The sequence below is a fragment of the Mustela erminea genome, chromosome 16, assembly GCF_009829155.1.
Source record: "Mustela erminea isolate mMusErm1 chromosome 16, mMusErm1.Pri, whole genome shotgun sequence".
In the NCBI taxonomy this organism is placed as follows: domain Eukaryota; kingdom Metazoa; phylum Chordata; class Mammalia; order Carnivora; family Mustelidae; genus Mustela; species Mustela erminea.
The window spans coordinates 84,857,916-84,871,013 of NC_045629.1; the positions used below are offsets into that span (position 1 = coordinate 84,857,916).

At 67.7% G+C, this 13,098-nt stretch overlaps 1 protein-coding gene across 2 annotated transcripts; it reads right to left on the reverse strand.

The window, feature by feature from the left end:
• Positions 1-170: 170 nt before the first annotated feature.
• DGAT1 (diacylglycerol O-acyltransferase 1) lies at positions 171-9,774 on the reverse strand. 2 transcript variants are annotated; one of them, XM_032315757.1, is made up of 17 exons: positions 9,431-9,648; positions 4,917-5,004; positions 3,110-3,150; positions 2,945-3,030; positions 2,803-2,855; positions 2,521-2,626; positions 2,261-2,374; positions 2,086-2,160; positions 1,889-1,992; positions 1,749-1,787; positions 1,600-1,641; positions 1,473-1,517; positions 1,281-1,393; positions 1,139-1,204; positions 947-1,034; positions 641-703; positions 171-555 (listed from the first exon to the last, which is right to left on the reverse strand). In XM_032315757.1, the coding sequence occupies exons 1-17, from the start codon at positions 9,646-9,648 to the stop codon at positions 400-402; spliced, it is 1,497 nt and encodes a 498-aa protein (XP_032171648.1). In that variant the 3' UTR covers positions 171-399. The 2 variants fall into 2 exon arrangements, with proteins under 2 accessions (XP_032171648.1, XP_032171650.1); XM_032315759.1 differs by lacking the exon at positions 2,521-2,626 and having other exon boundaries at positions 2,261-2,327; positions 9,431-9,774.
• Between the last annotated feature and the right edge of the window lie 3,324 nt (positions 9,775-13,098).

The window sequence follows — 13,098 nt, forward strand, 5'->3', positions numbered from 1 at the left end:
GAGTGCCGGGGAGGAGTCGACCTCAGGGGCACTGTGGCTTTGCTCCTGCCCCTCCAGCCAGGACACAGCGCCCCCCCCCCAGGGCACGGACACTGGAAGGCCAGTGGGACTCCGAGCCCCCCACTCCCGAGAGCACCACTAGCACCCCACGACCCCCGCAGGCTGAGGGCGCCACTCCGGACAGCACTTTATTGATCCCCTCAGACCCCTGGGCAGGGTCGGCACAGGTTCCTGGGACACTGGGCTGCCGTCCCTGAGTAGGGCAGGAAGGAGCCCCATAGGGGCAGAGAAGCCCTCCGGACGGCCAGGCCCCCTCCCCGGCACACAGGTGGGAGGGCGGGCTCCGGCCATGGGCAGTGAGGCGGGAGGAGGAGGCCACAGGCCCGGCCGTGGAGGAGCTCAGGCCCCGGCCACGGGGGCCTCGTAGTTGAGCACGTAGTAATCGTGGACGTACATGAGCACGGCCACCGGCTGCCCGATGATCAGCGTCAGCCACACGGCCGCGTTGCCGTAGTTGCCCTGGAAGAAGCGGCTCACCAGCCAGGCCAGAGGGATCTGGAGACGCGGGCCCAGGTCAGCCGGCCGCCACGGAGGACCCAAGGAGAGGCCCAGGGCCGCGGGGGGCGGGGGGCACGCTCACCTGCGCCATCATGCCTGTGAAGGCCCAGAGGCGGAACATGTGCAGAGGCACGCTCACCAGGTACTGCAAGGGGGGGCGACGGGCGTCAGCCACCGCCACGGCCACACGCACCCAGGGGGCCAGGGACGGGGCTGACCGGAGTGACGGGGGCTGCACACACCCCCGGGGACAGGAATAGGGGTGACCGGAGTGACGGGCGGCATGCGCCTGGGGGACAGGGACAGAACCGGCTGAAGCGGGGGGCCGCATGTGCGGTCTGTGGTGGGGCACGGGGCACGGGGCTGCTCGTGCCCGCAGCGCGCTCACCTCGTGGAAGAAAGCCGAGGCAAAGAACACCCCGGTTCTGGCCAGCCACTTGCTGCTGCCCCGGCGAAGCATGGGCTTGTAGAAGTGTCTGCAGAGGGAGGGGGCCGTGGGCCGGGGGCCGTGGGCTGGGGCTGGGCCGGCGCGCACAGGTGCCCGCGACCGCCCCCACCGCCACCCCTCGCCCGCGCCCACCTGAGGCACCATTTGTGCACAGGGATGTTCCAGTTCTGCCAGAAGTAGGTGACGGACTCCGAGTTCCTGGGGGTGGGGAGCAGCGGGTGAGCGGCTGGCGGCCGCCGCCGCCCACCCCAGCCGCACCCCCGGGGCCACCCACCACCAGTCCCGGTAGAACTCCCGGTCTCCGAACTGCATGAGCTCAGCCACGGCGTTCATGCAGGAGTGAAAGAACCAGTAGAAGAAGATGAGCCAGATGAGGTGGTTGGGGACCTGCAGGGGGAGGCAGGGCCGGGTTGAGAGACGTTGCCCCCGCCGGCCCCCGCTGCCCCCGTCCCCCCAGGCCGCTCACCGCCAGCTTCAGGAGGCGCTCGATGATGCGGGAATAATCCATGTCCTGCAGAGACAGAGCTCAGCGGGCTCCCCGGGCGGCTCCCCACCTGCCCTCCACCCCAGCCCGGGGGAACCTGAGCGCTCACCTTGAAAGGCTTCATGGAGTTCTGGATGGTGGGGACCATCCACTGCAGAGGGGGGCACAGCGTCAGCGCCCGGGGCCACCCGCCCCCCCTCCGGCCCGGCCCAGCCCTGCCCTGCCCGGCCCGGCCCAGCCCGGCCCAGCCCAGCGTACCTGCTGGATCAGCCCCACCTGGAGCTGAGTCAGAAACAGCTGAGGGAGGAAGCAGAGGGGAGCAGGCTGAGCCCCTCCAGCCCAGGCAGTCCCCCCAGCCCACCCCGGCCCCCTTCCCCGTGGCCAGCTCCCACCCTCACCATCTCCAGCAGCCGCCGCAGCAGGAAGCGCTTTCGGATTCGGGGCGAGCGGGGGAAGTTGAGCTCATAGCACAGAGTCGGAGCAAAGAGGAAGTAGTACAGATCTGGAACAGGAGGCTGGGGCTAGCACCGGCCAGGCCGTGCCCTGCTGACCCTGTGCCCCTGCCCTCCGGCCAAGTCCCGGGGGGCGTCCTCACCGCGATAGGTCAGGTTGTCCGGGTAGCTCACGGTGCGCGGGGCGGCTCCCCCGTTGGCCTTCTTACCTGCAGAAGCTTCAAGCGAGGGGGGCAGGTGAGGCCCTGCTGCTGCCCAAGTCTGGCCCCGGGGCGGGTGGCACGAGCTCTGAGGCCCCAGCCCTGGGCAGCCCCTCACCAGCCTTGGCCCTGGCCTTGGCCCTGCGTTCTCGGCACCACAGGTTGACATCCCGGTAGGAGAAGAGCTTGAGGAACAGGATGGTGTACACCATCAGAGCCAGCACGGAGCCCACTGCAGGAGAGGCAGGCTCAAGCCACAGCCCTCCCACACAGCCCGCGGGAGAGCCACAGCCACAGCCCCTGCAGGCGGAGGGCCTGGGTCTCTCCTGCGGGCCTCGGAGACAGGCTGGGACACGGGTGAGATGAGGGGGGGCACACCTGGAGTGATGGACTCGAGCAGCAAGGCCACGGCCGCCGGGAAGCACAGAATGCTGGCCAGGTTGACCACGTGCAGCAGCAGCCCTGCCTGCTCCGTCAGGGCACCCTGGGGTGGGTGAGGAGGACCAGAGTGCTCAGTTGGTGTCCCACGCCCTAGGCAAGGCGTCTCCCTGGGGAAGGGCTACCAGGCCTGGGGCACAGCCCCTCCCAGGAGAGCTGCACACAGCCCCAGTGAGCAGAGCAGACCCCTGGGCAGGGCAGGGGTGGGAGGGCTCTGCTTACCACTGCCAGGCGCTTCTCCACCTGGAACGCAGCCACAGCAAAGACATTGGCCACTGAGGATGTAAGTGTCACAGGGCAGGTTCAGGCCCCGGTCAAGCCCTGTCCCGTCTCCACCCGAGGCCTTCCTTGGCTCCCAGCTCACCAATAACTAGACACAGGGCGGGCCAGCTGTAGGGGTCCTTCAGGAACAGAGACACCACCTGGATGGGGTCCACCAGGATGCCGTACCTGGGGATCGGGGGGTGAGGCCTGAGCAGGTGGGGAGGGGCTGCAGGGGTGGGGCCGGGGCCCTGGGGAAGACACTCACTTGATGAGGTTTTCTAAAAATAACCGTGCATTGCTCAAGATCTGCAAGAGAGAGGAAGGGCACAGCCCCATTAGCCCCGGCCACGGGGCGCCCCACCCCCCAGCTCCTCTCAGTGCCTATAGGGGCAAGAGCCCCCGGTCCCGAGGGACACATGCACCCTGTGAGCCCAGGCCTGTCCGGCCTGCACGCCAAGCTCCCAGACTCACCACCCCCCTCACCCCACACTAGCGCAGGGACAGGAAGTCCTTCCGCGATACCCCCTTCACCCCAACAAGAGGGAATCGACCCCAACACCGGACACCAGGGTCTGCAGCAGCACAGACTGACCCGCTGCCTCACAGCCCTCATCTGTCTCACTGAGCTGGCGGGGGCCCCAAGGCCCAAGGCAGGGGCAGCCACTCCTTGGGGAGTAGGGGGGAGTAGGGAGAGGCAGCTGACCGGAGTCCTCAGGGGCCAGACAGCTGAAGCCCAAGTGCCCCTTGGTACTCACGCTCCTGCCCCTCTTCCGCTATCCGGTAGCGCTCCAGGCCCGGGCACGTGGCTCCAAAGGAGCTCCCAAGGGACAGAACCCCCACGGAGATGGGTTCTGTCTGGCTCTGGCCTGGGGCTGAGGAATGGCTTCCCTCTGCAGGCACGAGGGTCTGCTACTCCATCCCATAAGGTACAGACCCTGCCGAATGCCCCAAACTCGGGCCCTGGCCATGGCTCGTGGTAGATTCTGAGGAAGAGTGATGCCGGGCAGCGGACACCGGTGGGATCCCTTACCTGGGTGGTCAGGGAAGGCTTCACAAGGAGGTGAAAACCCGAGAGACACAGGGGCCCTGCCACCAGCCCGGCCTGCCCGCCACAGATGTGCCGTCACCACGCCTGGTGGTGGCCTGTCCGGAAGGCCCACAGCAAGCCCGCAGGAGCCGGAGCTGCCGGGGGACCGCGCGCACCCCCAGGCCCAGGCCACAGAGGGAACGGCCCAAGCAGCGCCGAACACGGCGCACATCCCCTCCAGCGAGGGCTGGGAGAGGCGCCAGCAGCAGAGGAGAGGTTCTGGGGCTGCGCCAAAGGGCCAGGTGGGCCCACGGGGTTGCAGGCAACAGGAGTGCCGCCTGAGCTGCCCAGGGCCCACCCTCCAGGGCTGCCTCTACAAACCCCAGGCCGGGAAGGGCCTCCAGAGGCCAAGTACACACTCCTGAGGGTCAGGCAGGCGTCTGTCCCACTGTCCCCTTGCTCAGCCGGCTTCCCCCCACTAGACTGCACCGCCCTTGCCCCAGCTCCACGCAGAGCCGCCTGGGCCCATGGGCAGGGAGGATGTGGGTGTGCCTGGAGCCCTTTCCACACGGGTAACCGGAGGAGCCACACCTGAGACAGGTGGCGATGTCAGGGCAAGGGTCAAAGGCCTCTGGCCACATCAGCCCGAGTGGTGAGGGCTGGGCCCAGACAGGCCCTTGCCCCCTGCCCCTCCCTGAGGGCCACCCCTTGGCCCAGGGCGGAAGGTAGGGAGGCAAGGGCCCCGTCTAATCCCTCCCTGCAGGCCGCCTAGGACCAAGGCTGAGGGAGAGAGGCTCGGTGCCTTCAGAGTCCGGGCCTGGAGCGGCCAGGCTGAGCCCAAGAGCCACCGGCTCAGCCCCGCCCCCTCCGCAGGCCAGGCCGGTCAGGGGCTCCACACCCACAAGCGCCATTCGGAACAGAAGCAGCTGTTTGACCCCCAAGACCACTCACACCTGTTGCGGCTGGTTCAACAGGGACGAGAGCCGACTGTGTGGCCAACGCAGGGACCGCTGCCAGGCCCCCCTCCAGCCCCGGCCCGACTCACCAGCATCACCACACACCAATTCAGGATCCCGCGGTAGTTGCTAAAGCCACTGTCCGAGCTGAACAAAGAGTCCTGCAGGCGGTGGCACCTGGGGCGGGAGACGACCCTCTCAGAAGCAGGCAGCGGACAGGCAGGGCCGGCCCGCCAGTCCCGGAGCTGCGAGAACCCCGCCCGCCTCCAAGCACAGGGCCAGGTCGGGCCCCGCACAGAACCCAGAGCCAGCTTTGGGGTCTGGGGCCCAGGCCAGAGCAGACCACAGGCCCTCCGTCGGAGCGACTCCGGCCTCCCAGCCCAGCGGGACAATCCGCGCCCCACGCCGCCCTCTCCTCCGCCCACACATCCTCCGCCCCGCTCACCATCACAGAAGACCCAGGCAGGGCCAGGCGCTCGGGACCACCCAGAAGCCTGCCCTTCCAGGTCGCGGGCAGGTCCCGCAGCAAACAGGAGCCAGACAGCCGGCCCCGCCTGGCCCGGGGCTGCAGAGAGCTGGAGCTCCCAGGCCAAGAGCCCATCCTCGACTCCCAGAGGCCTCTGGCTGCCACCCTACGCTACAGCCACAGATGCTAACGCGCCCGAAGGAACATCGAGGCCGGCCCACCAGGCAGCCGTGTAGAGGGGCGGGCAGGGGCTGAATGTGCCTTGCTCCGCCCGTCCCACCGCCCAGCACACCAAGGGGTCCCCACCTCCAACGACTTCCCCCCAAGGTTTGGCCCATGCAGGTTCCAGTGTCAACGGGGCCCCAGGCCAAGAGCCAGCTGGGCGCCTGGACTCACACGCACTTTCCCGAGGACAGGGCCCCTCAGACATCTGCACAGCCTCCAACTATTGCTGAAAAAGTATCACCTGTTCCGCGTTATAACCACAGGGTCAGCACTGGGCTCCTGCCCAGGCCGAGGGGGCCAAGAAGAGCCCACCCAGGGGCCAGGAGGCAGAGACCTCCCCAGAAGCAGGAGAGTTGCCACCCACGAACGGGGTTGGGGAAACACAAGCAGACCCTCACATCCCTGCCTGGTCCTCAGAGTGACGCAGAGCTGGCAGAAGGGCCACAGGGCCTGGGGCCAGGCCCAGACCCAGTTCCCGGCTCACTCCGCCTGCCCCACCCCGCCCAGCTGCCAGGCCCCCAGGAAGCCTCACACGGCATTGAGCAAGGCCTCCAGTGTGGTAAGACGCGAGGCCAGGCACGCCCCTTCTCTCCCGGACAGGCATCTACACCACTTGAGGCCCCCAGGCAGGAGAAGTGGACTCAGAGGCATACACAGCAGGGACGCCGCAGCACAGATGTCCTCTCGGGGCTGACCCAGCCTCCATCACAGGCCTTGCCGTGGGTTAGGGTGGACACCGGGAGGTGAGGGGCTGGGCAGGCCGAGGTGCTACTCAGCCGTCTGTAACCTGGCCAGAGGCACAGTCCACGCCGCACCTGGTCCTCCAGCCTCCCCGGCTCACAGGTCTCCTTGTGTCCCTCTCCCATCTGTCCTGGGCCTTGCAGGGAGGCCACAGGAGACCCTCTCTCCCCTGAGACTCTGCACCCGCCTTTCTGCAAGGCAACCAGAGGTCCGAGGCCCCACTCCCCAGATTGGACAGTCTCTGGGCCCGTCTGCTAGATGAGGCCTCCCCAGCCCTTTTGCCAAGTTTGAGCCCATGCACTGGCACTGGAGCTGTCCGAGGGCCACCTTGTGCCACAACCTGCCCCCCGTCCGCACGTCAACACCCACCCAGCGAACATGTCACAACAACGAGGCCCCTGTCACCAAGAAGACCGCGCTGCTTTTATTTTCAGCAATTTTGAAGTGCCCGCAATCTCTCAGCATCTTGGAGATGAAGACAGGGCTGGGAAATGGGTGTTGTTTTCCAAACCGGACACCAAACAGCATCATAAAAGCATACTCCGATCCCGGATCCCGGCTGTCAGGCTCTCAAGGCCTTCCCCAACCTGCCCGCAGCCACTCCCCGGGTCCCTCCACAGGGCTCCTGACCATTCCCAACCCCAGGCAGCAGAGACGCAGGAAAGGAAGTCCACCACGCACCACAACCCGCAAGGCCCAGCCTTGCCGTCCGAGTCAGCAGTGGGCCAGAGGGCGGTCGGGCGGGATCTGGCACAACACCCAGAGCGGGCTCTGCGTCGGCCTCTCCCCTACTACCCAGGCCGCCCACACCTCTGCCCTCTAGCGGTTCCACATTCGCTCCCCAGGTCCGCTCAACCAGCAGGGCCACTGGAACTTGTCACCTGTGTCACCTCACTCAACCCTCACTTGAGCTTTGGGAGGCAGCCTCGAGGGGAAGCTAAGGTTTGCCGAAGTTTAAAGCCTGCCCGGGGCACAGCCCCCAAGTGCGGATCACACCTGGGGACCACACGGTTCAGCTTCAGGGCCAAGCAGAGCAAAGAGGGGACAGAGTGTGCGCTGCCCTCCCAGCTGCCCCCTCCTTGGCACTTCCTCCAGCCGGCCTCTGCGCTGACCCTTGGGATACAAGAGGATGCACGTGCTCCCCACAGCCCGACACGCTGCTGGGGAGGAAGAAACAGGACATCCCAGGAACCGACACTGGGGGGAAGCCCTGCCCAGGCGGCCCCGCCTGGAGTGCCCAGGAACCAAGGGCCAGACGGCCCGGGCACGGCCACTATGTACGGCGCCTCCTCCTTCCTGCCGCACAGCTGCACCCTGCCCTGGCCGGAAGAAATGCGTTCACACCCAGAGCCTGACCCCCCTTCCCAGGCCAAGGTGAGCAGGAAGTACAGCAGGCCTGGAGCCCAGGGCGTCAGGAAGAATAGGGACGGAGAGGCAGCAAGCAGGGGCGCTTGGGGGCTCAGGTGGTTAAGTGTCTGCCTTCGGCTCAGGTCATGATCCCGGGGTCCTGGGGCCGAGCCCCGCATCGGGCTCCCTGCTCCGTGGGGGGCCTCTTTCTCCCTCTCCTCTGCTGCTTCCCCTGCTCTCTCGTTCTGTCAAATAAACAGACAAAAATCTGAGGTGAGGGGAGTGGACAAGGAGGAGAGGCCCAGGGACCAAATCCCAGGACAGCCAGAGCAAGGCCTGAGCCTGTCGGCCCCCTGGGGCCGCCCGACATCGGGGCCGGAGGAACAAGCACACTGGCCTGCGTGACCCGGAGACCAGGAGGGCCCCAACGGCCAGCTCCCCTTCGGGCCCTGGGGCATCTCCCGCTCCTCTTCCCAGGGGCCCAGACTCTGAGGCTGACACTCAGGTGGCCCAACTACCAGGAGCACAGGCGGGGCTTCAGGACACCTGGCCTTGGCAGAGCAGGGAAGTGACTGCCGATCCCGGAGCGGCACCGCGGCCCGAAGCCAACACCCCCGTCTTACACAAAAGGACACCAACTCCTGCCACCGCTGCAGGAGATGGTGCAGCCATAACCCCTGACCCCTGGAGGGCAGCCGGCAGAGGGGACTCCAAGGCCCCCCTGTCCTTTGGAGCGTCCTCAGCACTCCCCCGGCCCACGGGGCGCAAGCACCCCTCGGGAGCAGCTCGGTCCCTGCCACAGCGCCTTCACTAACCCGGGCCTGACCTTTGCTCAGTGCGGCGATTATCTTATCTCCGGGTGGACTGTGAGCAACCCAAGGGCAAGGACCCCGGCCACCCTCACCCACCCTCTCGCCGCGGTGAAGAAAGCCCCTGCTCGTGTTCGCCGAGAGCGCAAACCCTTGCCCGCGGACCGACCGACCACTTCCTCCTTGATCACCTCTGGCCCCAAAGGCAATTCCAAAGCTTAAGCCCGAGGACCCTGGGCCGGAAGTGGGAGAGGGAGGCCGGAGGTGGCGACGGGATCCCTTGGAGCGGGCGTGCAGCAGCGCCCGGTACCTGGCCCTCCAGGTCCTCCCCATCAGCCAGGCTTGCTCCCCAACCACTTCCTTCAGCCCTTCAGCCAAACAGGGTGCCCACCTGGGGGCACTTCGGGTCCCTCTCCTGTACCCCAGTGGGGGTGAGAGTCCCAGAGCAGGACCCAGCTCCGTCCCTGCAAGAACTTGTTCTGGAAACCGAAGCCGGGGCCCAGGCCAGCCCGGCTCTGGGTGACGGTGACGGAGGGACCCCCATGAAAACAACTCTGGGGACACAGCCCTGCCCCTGTCCCTCAGGCAGCCCCAGTCTCCCGCGGGCTGCCCGCCCGGCAGGGCCCCCGTCCTCGGCGAGACGCCCAAGCGCCCAAGCGCCCCTCAGAGCCCTCAGGAGAGACCCCCCCGGCTACAAACCACCCGCTCCCACCCGCTCCCACCCGCTCCTTGCAGACAGGGAGAACCGGGGTCCGGGCTACTGGGGAAGGCGACGTGTGGGGGCGGTCCGGACGCGGGCTGCTGGCGGCTCCCCTCTGCGCCCGCACGCGCGTGACCTTGGCAAGGGCCTCCTGTGCCTCGGCGCCCCCGGCCCGGGACCCCAGGGGCGCACCTGCCCACGCCAAGTCCGGGAGCCAGGCTCGCGCCCTCGGAGCCCGCGCGGCTGCGGTCGTGCCCCGGGCCCTGAGGAGGGTCCCGGGCCGGGGGCCGAGGTTGGGGCGGGGCGCCGCGCTACCTCAGATCCCAGCGGCCGCTACCCACGTCGGAGCCTCCGTCCTCGTCCTTGTCGGGGGCCGGGGCCGGCGCGGGCGCGTCTCCCGCGGGGCCCGCGTCTCCCGCGGGGCCCACGTCCCGCACCTCTTCCGCCGCCGCGGGCCCGCCGCCGCCCTGGCTGGAGGGCCGTGAACCCGTCCTCCGGCGCCGGGAGCCGCCCGCGCCGCCGCGGTCGCCCATGGCCTCAACCGCAGCCGGCCCGACAGAGTCGCGGCCCGCCGGGCTCGCAGCACCTGAGGCCCGCGGCTCCGCCTCCAGACCGTCGGCCAACCGCCGCCACCGCCCCCTGCCGGACGCCGTAGCCCGCGCGCCGGCCCCGGCCGCCAATCAGCGCGCGCCCTCCGGGCCGTCCCGGGACCGCGGGCGCGTCGCTCCGGGAGCCCCTCTCTGGTCAACCGCCGGGGCGCGCGCCCATTTGTAGTCCGCGGGCGCGCGGGGCACCCTGGGAGTCGTGGTCGCTCGGCGCGGGGCACCCTGGGAGTCGTGGTCGCTCCGCGCGGGGCACCCTGGGAGTCGTGGTCGCTCGGCGCGGGGCACCCTGGGAGTCGTGGTCGCTCCGCGCGGGGCACCCTGGGAGCCGCGGTCGCCGGGTGCCCCCGAGAGCACGGCTGCGGCCGGGCGGCCCGAGGCGCACCTTGTTCCCCCGCGGGCCCCTGCGTCTCCACGGAACGCGCCAGGCCTCCTGGCAGCGCCGAGCCTCCCCCACCGCTTCCTGCTGCTCCTCCCGCTCTGCCCACGCGGGGTTTCGCCGCTGCCCGGCCTGGCGCGGAGTGCGGGGTGTGGAGGACTCACGAAGGACCTCGCGGTCGCGTCCGGCCCCGCGGCCGTGACCGTGCGACCCGCCTCGCCCACCGCCCAGCGTGTTGGCCGCCGAGCGCACGTCAGGGCGCGCTGGGGTCCCTCGAGTCCCCTAGTTACCACCGCAGAGGCCCCCGCTTTTCCTGGGCTCACGCTGTTCAAGCGAGCGCCAGACGGAAGGTCGGAGCCGAGGAAGGCCCCAGGCCCCACGGCCCCGGGACGCCCGCCCTGCCGACTGACTCCCCGTGGAGCTGCCCGGCGGGGATAGGAAGGTGTAGCCCCCAAGTCCCATCCCCGAGTGGCCAGGCCCTGGCCCCCCGCCCTCCCGCCCCCGTCCACAGACTTGCCGGGCCTCCCGCGTTTCCACCCGGGCTAGTTTTGCCAGGGTGTGGGGAGCCTGGGGTGCCGGATCGCGGGGGCCCAGAGGCTTCCGTGTCCTTGCACGACCGCACGGTGCAGCCCCCAAGTGGGCAAGTGCGCCTCCCACCTTAGCTCGACTCTCCTCTCTGCACGGGGCGTGTAGTGGGAACGTCTAGGATTTCCGGGTGCGGGGTTAACCGGGGGCTCAGGCCGGGTTTACCCAGCAGCAAAACCCACTAGCCATTCTCTCCTAAGTTGAGCAAGGCCGAGAGGAGTGCCTGTCTAGAAGCAGATAAACCGAGAGGGAGGTTCAGCCTAAGGCTAGCGGCCTCTCCCAGTGCCCTGGCCGCTGCCTTCCCGCTGGGCTCATCCGTGTTCCACCACCTTCGCCACAGTGCCTGGGTCCCCTGATGCCACATTCCTGCTGCCACTGGGCCATCTGGGACTGATACCAGCCTGGCATCTCTACCTGGCAGGCTTACCTGGCAGATGTCTTGGAGTCACCTGCCAAAGGGGCTGCCCTGATTGGGCAGGAGAGCCCCTCCCCCGGGATTATGCAGCCCCACCTGGGTGAGTCAGTTTCAACCTCCTCTCCTGTCCGGTCTTTCAGAATTCGCACCCGTTCACTGGCTGGCCTGGGCCAGGCAGAGCGAGGCCTTTCTGAATACTGATCCCAAGGGGGGCAAACAAAGGAGAGCCAGCAGCGTAGGAGCGAGCCCTGGGAGCTCTGCCACGCGCGCCCACGAGCCTCTGCATGCCTTCTGGCTGTGCCGTCCTCCCAATACAGAGCCAAGAACTACAGGGCCCGCCCAGGCTGTCGGAGAAGATTGATGACTCAGGCTCCCAGTAGGCCTGGAGAGGCGGGGTGCCGTCATCATAAAGGGTGAACAGTCATGTTGGAAGCGGCCGCCTGTGTCCACGTCCCGCTCCAAGCCATTGGCGGGCCTGTGTCAGCAGGAGCGAAGCGACCAGAGTGGACAAGGGATCACCGGGGAGGACCAGTCCAGCAGGGCACTGGAGCAGAGCGCGGGGAGAGCAGGACAGCGGGTTAATAGGCAGTCGTGGGCCATGAGGGCAGCAATAAGGACGAGCCTCAGAACCTGGAGCGGGGGAAGGGCCCAGAGGGAGGCAGGGGGGCCTGTGCGAGGGAGGGGGACTTGGGGGCCTTGGAAGGGGGAGGCAGTCAGCACTGGAGCTACATACGACGCCCACAGCATCAGTTACCTCAGGGTCCTGGGGAAAATGAGACCCAGGGTGCCAGGGGAGAGGGGAAAGGTCAAGGCAGGTGGGGTTGCTTGGTGACAAAGGGGTCCAAGAGGGTTGTGGAAGAAAGCTCTGTGGGGATTTCCCGGCCAGGGGCAGCAACTGATTAGGGGACCAGAGGCCAGGAGCCTTACAGGCCTGGCTGGAAGAGATGCAGAGCTTAGAAGCTCAGCCTGTGGCAGGCCACTGAGGCCCGTGAAGGGTCTGGCCCACTGGGACACATGGGACATGGTGGTCAGCTGTCAGGGCCGCCCGTTCTCTGGGATGTGAAGTCCTGTCCAGGGAGATCCGTGGAGATTGCGGGTCGGACTTGCTCCAGGCCTCAGGGAGGCGGCTTCCCGTCTTCCACCCCATCGCCCCTCAGACTCCTGGAGCAGCAGAGACGGCCCGTCTAGACCCGGAAGCCGGGAAGGAAGGAGCATTCCTCACCCACGCGTGACGGCTGGTGTAGGGTGCGTGGGGTATTGGGGACGGGCTTGTGTCAAGGGCAGGCCTTGGAGAAGCTGTTCTCCCCGAGCCTGACTTTTCATATGCAAATTGAGCTCTGAAGCCCACCCCAGCCCTGGGACTGTGAAAGTCAAGGGTCCCTGGGCAGGAGCATCTGCACACGGACCTCTCCCAATACCACAGGCTTTCACTCCTGAAGTTTTTACTGCTGACAGTGTTCCCCAGAAGAGGGCATCCCCTCCATGTGAGCCCCACCCTAAGCACGCTACAGGCCAACTTCCTGCATGCAGGTCAGGCTCCCCTGCTGTCCATCCCGATGGATGAAGTCTGGGCAGGCCTGTCTCCTGCCAGGGTTCACACGACTGGCCCTGGGATCATTTGGTTCAACTGCATGACTCCAAAGACTGTGGGCCTCTGGCTCATGCCTGCCTACCTGGGTGTCAGGAGGCATTGCTGGGGCAGGGGTCCCTGTCCTGGGCTGTCCCTGACCAGCACAGTCCTGCCCCTCATCTCAGTTTGATTCATCCAGCCTAAGGCTCAAGGCCTGTGGGTGGCTGTGGAAGCCTGTGTGGCCCGCCCAGAAGCAACACGGGTCAGCTGTCCATGAAGGCCTCCTCAGACAGTGAGGGGTTAGGGCGTGGGCAGCACACAGCAGCAAGGGGCTGGACCCTGCACCCCTACTGGCCCCCTTTCCTCCACTGGCACTGAGGAGGGTTTGTTGCGGGGTGTCAGGCCCCAGGGGCTCCGGCAGGGAGAGCAGGC

Coding starts and splice junctions, on each gene's coding strand:
- DGAT1 (XM_032315757.1), bottom strand. CDS start 9,648: ATGGGCGACCGCGGCGGCGCGGGCGGCTCCCGGCGCCGGAGGACGGGT. Junction 2,161..2,260: donor CAAGGCCAGGGCCAAGGCTG/GTGAGGGGCTGC, acceptor CCTCGCTTGAAG/CTTCTGCAGGTAAGAAGGCC. Junction 1,035..1,138: donor GTGCACAAATGGTGCCTCAG/GTGGGCGCGGGC, acceptor CTCCCTCTGCAG/ACACTTCTACAAGCCCATGC.